The sequence below is a fragment of the Perna viridis genome, chromosome 2 (genome assembly GCF_037379345.1).
Source record: "Perna viridis isolate PV_CMFRI_1.1 ecotype Kerala chromosome 2, ASM3737934v1, whole genome shotgun sequence".
Lineage (NCBI taxonomy): Eukaryota > Metazoa > Mollusca > Bivalvia > Mytilida > Mytilidae > Perna > Perna viridis.
In genome coordinates this window covers 43,109,708-43,121,312 of record NC_142446.1, presented here as the reverse complement: position 1 = coordinate 43,121,312, position 11,605 = coordinate 43,109,708, and the positions used below count along the sequence as shown (strand labels likewise).

The 11,605-nt window shown below is 31.7% G+C and overlaps 1 protein-coding gene across 1 annotated transcript; it reads right to left on the bottom strand.

The window, feature by feature from the left end:
• Positions 1-8,681: 8,681 nt before the first annotated feature.
• LOC148625196 (uncharacterized) lies at positions 8,682-10,140 on the bottom strand. The gene is made up of 3 exons (XM_088571196.1): positions 10,107-10,140; positions 9,050-9,491; positions 8,682-8,762 (listed from the first exon to the last, which is right to left on the bottom strand). Exons 2-3 carry the CDS (start codon positions 9,480-9,482, stop codon positions 8,752-8,754), a joined length of 444 nt encoding a protein of 147 aa, XP_088427322.1. The 5' UTR covers positions 9,483-9,491; positions 10,107-10,140; the 3' UTR covers positions 8,682-8,751.
• Between the last annotated feature and the right edge of the window lie 1,465 nt (positions 10,141-11,605).

The following is an 11,605-nucleotide window of genomic DNA, read 5'->3' as shown; positions in this document are numbered from 1 at the left end:
AAAAAAAATGAGGACTTTCTTTAAAAAGTGGAAAGTTCTCCTTAAGTATGTCAAATGTGGTTCCCACTACTACATCTCTTCAACTTAACAATTTTTTCGAGAGTAGGTATCCTTTTTTTTAATTTTACATGTCTTAGAAATTTTCAAATTTGTTCAATAAGCTTTGATTGTTACTCTTAAGTACATTTTCAATAGAAGCATTTCTGTCAACAAAGTTCAATATATAAAGTCTGAATATCATCATGATTTTTTCATCGCCCAAACAGATATAGAACGTGAAAATTTTCTGATTTTACATACACTATTGAAATTAGCGTAGATTAATTTAGAATTGTGTACAAAAATAACACTATTTTCAATGATTTACTTTTATAAAATGATGCGTGTAATATATCTAAAATCCAGCTGATACTAGTAGTACCCTATACACAACGATCATTCTTTCATCTACTAAAGCTGTTCATTTTTGACAAAAATTATTTTAGAAAACTAACATCACGATACGTTATATTTGGTTTAGTACCAACAAGCAGCCTGTACAAGGGTATTCAAGCCAACCAAGATTCAAAAGAATGCTATCCAGGGACCTGACAGGGGAAATAGACACACAAACAACAAAGAACATAAAATTGCAAAAATAATACGTACAAAGAAACAAAAGTAAATGAGCAACTCGGTCTCTTCACTAAAAACTTATAGCATGGAACAGGTGCACCGGTAGAGTAAACGTCCTTTGCTTTTCTAGAAACACCCACTGAGTTGCTCATAAGAAAGTTAAATTCACGGTAGACGAAAGAGGAAAGAAAAAATATGATTCGTTGAACAAATCGTTCTCATGGTGCAGATGGATACACCATAACCATCACCGAGTTCTTGATGACGACCATAAAACTTCTGAAGTGATGACTTCAATCTTACAGCTCATAATCCTGTTACAGAAGCATAACTATAAGAAGTTTGCGTAATTATGGCAATCTTTGACATAACGTTTGATTTGTGATATGAAAACTCCATACGCAGGCGCTGAAGGTATGTTGCCACAGATGAAAGGAAAGTTGACAATACGGAATGAAAAGTCATCGCGTTTGTCGTATAGTTTGGTCAATAGTTTTCCTTTTCCATCAATCCCTAAGTGTAGGTTAAGTTATGAGGCTGACTTCACAGTGTCTGTAGTACCCCTTTTTTCAACTTCTTTAGAGTAGATGCGATATACAAAATCCCCGAAACTAAGATAGTTTAACGAAAAACGTCTTTTATATAGAGGAAACGTATTTCAAAGTATCTGGCTAAACGATTTTCCTTCGTTTTGGATCAGATCAGCTATAAAGTAAGCCTCATAATAGTGAAGGAATAAGTCACCGAATAGAGGAGCACAATTATTTTCCCACTGGCGTGCATTATCGATGCTAGTTTATAAGTTTCAGTGTGCTCACGAAACATCGACTAAACAGTTCAACAGTTTATTGTACAGCTTTCAGTCATTTAAGTTCATTTGTATACAAAAGTACACCAAATAAATATAAATTTTCAACTTAGGTTTTGATTTTTACTGCTGAATGACTTTAATGCGCTGACATTTTGCAGAAAAATATGCATTTCCCTTTCTTTAATTTGTAAACATTTAAATTACAATTTCAAAATTCTCCTCAGTGGATGACATATTTATGAATTAGTAATGAAAAACATGCACATTTGTATTAGGATACTTTCATGTCATAGAAAAAGATTTTAGCTATCTTTGATTTTTTTTCTATAGCCATTTCCATCATAGATAATAAAACGCTAAACTAACATTCGTAGTAGATTTTATTTAAATCCCTGTTAATATAACCTCGGCAAAATAAACCCTTAATATCAATCTATGGTGTAATGAAACTAGAAAGTTCTTCATCGCTATTTACTAACGAATAAATAGTAACCTTTTCCGCTAGAACATTGGTTCCCTTGATTACTCTTTGTTCAGAGAATAATGTTGCGTCAACATAATAAGTTTCCTCGTCATTAATGTCAGATATCAACAATACCTGTCATATAGCTTGTTGTCCATCCAGCCCTATCATTATGTAAATAATGGGCTTGACTAAACGGACAACGAATAACACCTTTTTTGCATTGTTATTAAAATAGTTATTTGAAATGATTTTTGATTATGGTCGATATTTATCTGTGCTCTTGCCTGCCATAGATAATAAGTTAACATATTTATATGGTCTTACTCATGAAAAGATTTAAAAATGTAGGTTTTGGCGAAACGAATATTCGTATGAGTGGAACATTAATTAATTTCTAATTAGTTCGACAAATTAAATTTTAACTTAGAACTGTTTTCAACGCTCGGACTAGCACAAAATCGTATCATTATTCCTATACAAAAATGCATTAAGAACTATATATCATATTATAAATTTAAAACACTGCAATCTCATTCGTTGTGTTCGATATAGAATGTTCATACTTGGTCTTTAAAACTAATCCTGTGTGTCATTTTCTATCGTTTTGAGCACTCACATGTTTCAATAAGAATAGGCACATGATATATAATCATACATTATGTTACAATAAATAATAATCAAACTGTGTATTTGATTTTCATTATCTTCAATTATTTTACATGAAAAACAACTTGCCTCAAGCAAAACAAGCGTGCATAGAATGTTTTTATTTTACTTTTTCGATATGTTCTTTCATACCGTGTATTTTACAAGTGTTTTTTTTCTACACATATCTCAACAAAAACAATGGTCATTGAGTGCATCTATATAACCTGAGTAGACGAACATTTTCCCCCTTAATACTCAATTACAGTGTTCCAGTTTCCCTTATAAATATTTTACTGAAAAGTTTTCTGTTTCACATTTTTCAAATTTGTGTTATCAGATATAACAATGAAATTTGTTTCATTTATTTATGGTTTGATGGCATTTATCTTAACCTGAAAAAAAAGAAAACAGCTTCCTACATTCTGCTGTAGAGATTAAAACAGGAATATTTCACTCCATTCTGTATAATTCGAGCACAATGTTCGTTTCATTTATTTCCATTTAAAATTTCCAGATGCGAATATTCTCCACAATGTATAAGCAGAAACAAACCTCTTGTCAGTGATGTTATGTAACATCCTGGCGTATTGAATAATCACTTGTAGCTGGTAAAACTTAGCTGCAACTTTCGTTATAGACTCCTTTCTATACTTTACCTACACTGGAAAGATTCAAAACGTTTTCACAAAATGCTGATCCATAAATTCGATAGAAAAATCTTGCATGTATACCTTCACGCAAAGAGGCCAACACTTGATAACTACCTTGTAAATAACATAACTTAAAATAGATAAAACTCGTACCAACAACAATGTTTAACTTTCGTCTTTACAACAAGCATTTGGACTGATTTGCATTTCAAACGTAAGATATTTCAAAATTCAAAAGTACTATACATATCATGATTGCATATTTCATTATGGTGAACACGTGTTTCATGAACTCGTGGATCGTTATGGTGTATCTATCTGCACCATGAAAACTGATTTATTCAACGAGTCATAGTTTTCCTTTCCTCGTTTGTCTATCCCGGACTTGACTTTTTATGAGCAACTCGGTGGGTGTTTCTAGAAAAGCAGAGGACGCTTACCCTACCGGTGCACCTGGTCCATGCTCCCAGTTTTTAGCGGAGTCCGAGTTGCTCATCATTTGCTTTTGTTACTTTGTATGTATGATTTTAGATACTTTATGTTCTTTGTAGTGTATGTCTGTTTTCCATGTCTGGTCTTTGTCCCTGGATTGCATTCTTTTGATTACCGCTATAACCTAGGTTCCCTTGATTACTCTTTTAAAGAGTAACCGCTCAACATAAGCAAGTACCACAACTTAGGAAGTTCAAGATGTAAATAAAATTGTATACAGAAGCACTAAAAACAAGAAAAAAATATCGAAATAGAGAAGCAAATCCAGCAGCGATAAGTCCATCTGAGTATGTCAAGGAGTAATATTACTGTAGCCCGTGATTTACAAAGGTATGAATTCGAAGCGCATTAATTTTTTGAGGATTTGAATTTTGTGCAACGGCAAATGTCGGTGTATAATGTATAATATATATACATGTAGTTCGTGGTCAGACAAGCCTGACAAACTGGGTTGGCAAATACTTTGCTCATCTATGGTCCACCAGGTATTTTATCGCCCCAGTGATTTCTAAAATGCCAATCATATGAATATTGCATGCTGTATCGTTCTAAGTATCATTAAAAAGACAATTTGCAACGATACCAACTCTCTAACTGTATCATACCTCTAGATAGCTATATTGATGGAGTTCACATTCAAAGTATCAGTAAAAAAATAATCGCAACGATACCAATTCTCTAAACGTATCCTACCTCCGAAAACGGTATAGTGATGGCGTTCGAGAAACCAGGATCAATTTTAACATCGGATATCCAAGCATTCCACATTGTGAAAGAGTATTTTTACCTATTTGGCAATAAATAAAAGTGCAATGTTACCATTTGTCACAATAAAAGTATTATAAATACATACAAACGTTAACATTTTTTTAATCATTTGTAGTTTCAACATCAGCATTAGAACATAATATATATATATATCCACTTGAAAACTTCGTCATCTTTTATAAAAAGAAAAACCTCTGAATATAGTACAGTAATTTAATTTCAGAAGTAACACGCTTTTTGTTTGGATGAAAATATTTTGTCCATCATCCCATAGACAAAATTGTGTGTGTGACCTCATCAGCCTTATTAACTGATTTACCTTGCCACGCAGATTATTTAGTGTGCACCACGTGATTGAGGTTATTTCTTCATATACCACACTACCATATCTACATTTTTAAGAACAGTACCAGTATTTTTAAGGGATTTGCCTAACAGGGAAAGACCTTCTTGTTTTGCTAATGTTTTTTTTTATTATTATTCCGTTATTTGCAAAATTTTCTTTGACATGCTCCCCCCTATTCATCTTTAAAGATATCATTACCAGATTTGGACCATCGATAGAGCTCATTAAGGACATTTACCAGATGACCCTGTGAAGAATTCCATTATCCATTGTAGAAGTTATCTCCCTTTTATTGGCGGTTTTTTTTCAACATAGTCCCCCCGAACTCATTTTTTAGGATATCATGACCATATTTGGTGTACATGTAGATGTCATCAGGTTCAATTAGGAATGACCATGCTAAGGATTTCATTACCATCTTTAGGAGTTCTGTCCCTTTTAAACAGCTTCTTTTAATCGCTCATATCTTAAAAACCATAAGAGATAGAATAATGCTGAAAACGGATTCATGCACATAAGCAGACGGCCTAATTAATAAACATGAATTTGTATTTTGTTATCAAACCATACGGGAGTTATATCCCTTGAAATATCTTAACTTTTAAAAATTTATATTAGAGAACCAGAAGTCGTAGAAACATGGGACCTTCATCAATGATCTTTGGTCCTTGTGACCTTTCATTCGCATCCAAAGTTCAGAGAGTGCTAGAAAGCCTTCTCACTGCAAACTACAGGCCTTGATATTGACAAAACAATAAGAGATAAGTGCATACATACAGCGTATGAAATGACCCTCTCGATAAGCCCTACATTTTGAGACAACATTTACAACTGTCAAACCGTCTGTTCAAAATTCAAATGTTTTGCAGAATCCGGTTTGTGACATTGACATATATGTATGATCTTGACTTTGTAGATTTTTTTTCAGGTCAGGTAATCCTAAGATGTATGGTGGTAGTTTCATGTCTCTTCGACTTCCGGTTCTGGAGTTTGTTATTGCATCATATTTTAATAATCATTGGGCTCAAAATGAGCTCCAAAATTGCCCAAATTATTTTGTAATTTTGTTGTATATGTTCTGCAAATTATCATACAGTTTTCAGATTTGACATATCTGGTCTAGTTTTGGATCTATTGAAATTTTAAGTTTTGAGAGCGGGGATATATATTTTATTATCCAGAGCAGACACACAAATGGTCATTCTATAGAATGAAAGATCTGCACAAGTACAACTGTTTCACAAAATACCAAGAACCAATAAAAAAAAACCAATGATACCACAACAACTTCAAATTTTCATATTTTCAAATGGTTTGATATATTTCATCAATTCACCTATTTATAGATTTGATATTGCATTATCATTTCAACTTTGTCGAAAGAGGGGGGTCTTGTGATACATCTTTTTGAAGGTCTAAACGTGCACATATAAAAAATATCAGAGTTTCAACCATGTAATACATGTTCGAATAGTAGGGCCATTAAGTGCAAAAATTTAAAGTTCTTAGAGGGTAAGGTTGTTGCATATCAAATGAAAGATCTTAAAGCATACATCCGAAATATCGATGTTTTGTCTCGAAATAAATGACTTGGGTGAGGTCAATGAGTGCAAAACTTAAGTTGTTTATGTAGATAGGTTGTCGCATATCAAATTAAAGGTCATAATATGTACATCTCAAATTTCAATTTATTTATATAGAAAAAGAACCCAGTTGGTGTTAATAAGTGAAAAAGTAAGTAGGGTTATTGTATATCTAACGAAAGGTTGTCGAGTTAACATTACAAATATCATGATGGGAACAATTACATTTGACAAGGTCTCCAAGTGCAAAAAGTTTAACTGTTGTAGATGTTTTAATGTGTATATTACAAAGAGAAAGTTTTCACGGAAAATACCTTTCAATTGTTTAACAAACAATTGACATACTAGTCTTTTTTTGTACTTCTTTTAATGATTAAATTCAACATCATTTTCATCCATTATTTTATTGTGATAGTTAAAAGATTCCGTTATTGAATATTTTGATTTTACATTGTATCTACGACACAACTTATTTAATAAGTTTGTTATGAAATATACCAAATTATTGTGATTTTAACTATTTGATAAAAATTGTATGTTTGAATTTCGAATCTTGGTTACCATGATTACTATTTGAATAACACTTGTTGATTGTGTATATGTAGAAAATATCTTGCGGTAAGAAATTTCAAAACAGCTGTCCTATTTATTTTCTTTGTCACTTCTTATTAGCGACCCATTTTTCTATTTTTAACACTTATAAAACTGATAGGAGACTCCTATTTGTTTTCTCCATAGATGCAAATACATTCTACCTGATTGAGTTTTTCATGTGTGTGTATTACTGCATCTTTTTAAATAAGCATAATTACAGTCATATTTATTTTGATTGGAAATCGTCATATCATGGCCTGTTTCTACCTTGTAATAGATTTTTTTTTTTAGTACTCACAAAAATTTCATTATTATTTTATTTTGTCTTAGACGTGTTATTTTCCTTCGCTTTTTTTATATCATACTGTAATTTATCCTGTTAGCTACATTGTGTGTGTACTCATGAAAATGGTCTCTGATTAAAGTTTACCTGATTAGGTAATGTTTCTTCATTTTAATTGTATTTTTACGCATTGATATATTTTTGCCGTTATATAATATCCATTACATACTTCTTAGATAATTATAGGTTTCATAAATGTAAAAGTCGACTATCGCAAAATATCAAAACGAGCGTCTGTTGATTTGTTATGAAGTTGAAATTCAATAAAGAGGTTATTATTTTGTGTCATTCAAGAGTTATTAAACCTTTTCTTTTGTGATTCTTTTTCATTTGAATATTTTGGCTGCCTGCTTGGCATTCGGTGCTGTCATGGCGGAAATTCTAGAGATCGTCCGTCTACAGTGTCGGGAGAAAAACGCTAGAAACACCACAACGTCGCATTCGACCTATTAAGTTTTATATAAAAAGAATGATACACAATCACACGACCAATCGCAACGGTGATTATTTTTTTTATATCATTAGTTCATATCACATCATCCATGGTTTTATATCACAAATATCTAGCCGTTCAAGAAGTAGATAAACTGATCAAATCAAAGAGAATACTTCTTATGTCATCGTAATTTCGAACTTTTCTCATCTCAAAAACAAAGAAGGTTGAGAGTATATTGTATTTTTAAACTGTACATTCGTTTATTTCCATTAATTTCTTTGGTTCTTGACATGAATTCATTTTCATAACACTATAAAAATGACAGATTTCAATAAATCATCTTCTGTAGAGACGAATCGTTGAACAAGAAGCATTGTATGCTTCCAAATTAAGTTAAAGGCATTTAATGAAAATATTTAATATAAATATTTCGTGTTCTGATCTGTTTGTAAGTAGCAAATAGTGTGTATAGTAGATGCAACGTAGTTAATCAAGATGAATAAAAAACCAAAAGTCAAATTACGAAGTGTCAGCCATGGTATTAAATGGAAATAAACAGTAAGAATATTTTGCTTACAATGGTATAATGTTTTGGTCATTAAAAAAATGTGAGTTAATGATCTCGTAGTGACAATGCATTAAACGTATTTACTACAAAGAACCACTAAAAAGAGAGGAATTTGAATATTCTAATTTGATTGACACCTCATTCGAACCTTTTAGTGATTACATATGAATTGAAAATGCAATTGAATTACTAGGTGTGTAGACAATGAGACCTTTATTGGTATTGGATGTTTTAGTATGAGATGAAAAGAAATTGCATCCTGCTTTATTTTCATTCAACGGACTTTTTTTATGCTAGTATTTCTTTGAGCAAAGAAAAACTGGGTGGAAGTTAATGTTAACAAAAAGACAAATGCATCATGTAATAAATAATCTATAAATGATTTTATTATTCTTGCGATTGGCACTCTGGAAGCAAAAGCAATGAGTCTCTTAGTACAATCCTGCAAATAAAAAAGTTAACAACCTTTAAAACTTAACAGTTACTTATTTTGCATAATGTTTACAATTCGAGTCTAACAAAAGATTGACTTATTTGCACACTTTTGGCAATTGCTACATTTAATTATTTGCATACCCATTTTGACGATCTTAAAAGTTAAAGAATGTAAAGTGGGTTTTTTATTGTAAAAAAGTAAATTCTTGTCACATATTAAAACAAAACCAATAAAAATATTGATTGATTGAGCTTTCATAAATTGATCGTGAAATAATTTGCGAAACAACTTACCACCAATTTTGCCTTTTCCTTGTCCCCATCCTCCACTTCCGTATCCAATACCATTTCCAATTCCGTAACCAAAATTGTTTCCATAGCCTCCACTGATGATTTCTACACCACCGAATCCACCTTTTCCTCCCCATGATCCATGTCCAAAACCACCATAACCTCCTTTGCCTCCCCATGATCCTTGTCCATACCCTCCATAACCTCCGTTGCCTCCCCATCCAAGGTCAAGATCACCATATCCTCCTCCTATTCCGTAATTGTTTCCCCATCCACCTTTTCCACCTCCATATCCACCTCCTATATGGATGATTTGTCCTTTACCCCAACCTCCATGACCTCCTCCGTAATTATTGTATCCCCCTCCGTAACTTCCGTATCCGGAAAAGGCACATGCCATAGAGGCGCAAAGAGCGATGGCAACGAGTCTCAACATGATGAATGGCTGAAAATGTTAGCATATACATAAAACATTGACATACAACTTTTTATTCAAAACTTTTCTTCTTAAAAGAGTGTGGTTTACGAATAAACAGATCGGTCTGTTGACTAAGGCGATAGATCTGAATTACTATGAAATTACGTAATTTGGAAATAAAACAGCGTCATTTCCGCCAAGAAGACGAAAGTTTGCATAATAATATGATTTATTCAACCTAAACTTTAGTTTTGATCTAATTATAATATACATTTTATATAAGAACTTTATGAAATATACTGCGATATTGAATTCAAACATTTTTTTTTTTTGGAAATGTGCTAAAATTATAATAGTTTCTTTCATTGTATTTTCAATAACAAAATATTATGATTTTATAATTGTCAGAGTAGTAACCGTTAAACATTATGTTTCCAAAAGAGACAGATGTAAAGCTTGGATAATAAAATGTTAAAATTTTGATTAAATGTGTTACATATATTACCGGTATTGTTGATATTGCTGGTTCAAACGTATAAAGAAATAAGCAAATTGAATGAATTACTTCATTTTAACAGAAATCAAAACTTTTTTTTTCTACCGAAAATATATATAAATATAAAACGCCAGTTGTTTACTTACATGTTTCAACAGTTAATGGTCACTGACATTATACTTGCCGACTCGACTTCTTATATAGTTATTTTCCTCCACACCCCGGTTCACCTCCGGTCCATTATGTCATACATCACACTTCATACTCCTATTAAGTTGTAAAGATGGATACTCAAAACCTCAAAGTTATGAAACATACAAAGGCCAGAGGAGACATGAGAGTATTACATATATTATGATAAATCTTAATGAATAGCATATTTATTGCAACACACAGGCATTAAAAACAGTGTATATATGTACATGTCAATTCTATATTGCATGTTTAAGTTCAAATAATTGCCAATTCATGGATCAAACATATTACAGGGAAGGTCAAGACCTATCGACTGAGAATGCAACATGTTTCATTGTCTTACAAACTGCCTTTCTTATGACCAAAATTTTACTCATAAACTATCAAATATCAATATTTGAATATAATTGTTTGTAACATCGTATAAATGGTGTCACTCAACCATATTCCTGATTTAGAATCATCCGTTATATCAATTAAAATAATTTTTATCATAATTCCTTTTTTTAAGTTGACATCTTAAGTCATAGCATGGATAACAGGAAAATTTTGATTGCCGTAATGCTAGTTTTCAGAGTGTGATATAAAAAAATACATGATACAGCAGCATAATGATTTTTTCAACTAAGTTATTAAAAATGGATTGTTTCAAAAGCACATTCTGCATATGTCAGCTGATGGCTTTTCATCCTAAAAACTTTAAATTTCATTTAAGTAATATAGTCGATAGAATACATTTTTTTTGGTCAGAACTTATTGGATTGCATCGTTTTTATCATGTACCTCATTGTAAAAACACACATGGGAAAGTTTAGAGCAACCCAATTTTTATTTAGATTAATTGAATTAGTGTCTTTCATTCAGTAATTCAAGATCTACTACTTGAACTCATTTTGAGGAAAGTTGTGAGCATATTCAAGATCATCGTTTAATATAAACCAGAGGTCTTCGGGCGATGATTAGTCACATTGTAATTGCGGAGTTGAGAAGTGTTGTAATATTTATTGACTTGGCATTCATCTGTGTCGCATTATCAAAAGTTAAGTACCATTTCTATGACAAAAAAAAAAAGAGAACAAAATGCGTTCCATATTAATCTTTTTACTTCTTTTAAATAACTGTTGCAGAATCTGTTTTTATGTATATGCGAAGAACAATTTATGTTCATCAAGAGAGTTGACTGCAAAAAGTTTAAATACAACCTGTTGACAAGAGGAATGTTTTATTTATGTCTTATTTATTTAACTGCTTAATGACTTAACTTATTCATTCATTAACTTCAAAATCACTCTCCCTTTTTGTCCTGTCATACTTTCTATTTTTCTAATAAAGACTATGTTGTTGTTTCTTTCTATTTTAAGGGTTGTATTTTTCTTTTATAATGTTGACCAAGGTTTGCGATATAACCAAGTTTGGGTCAGGTTACGCTTTATGAAACGTGAAAAATATA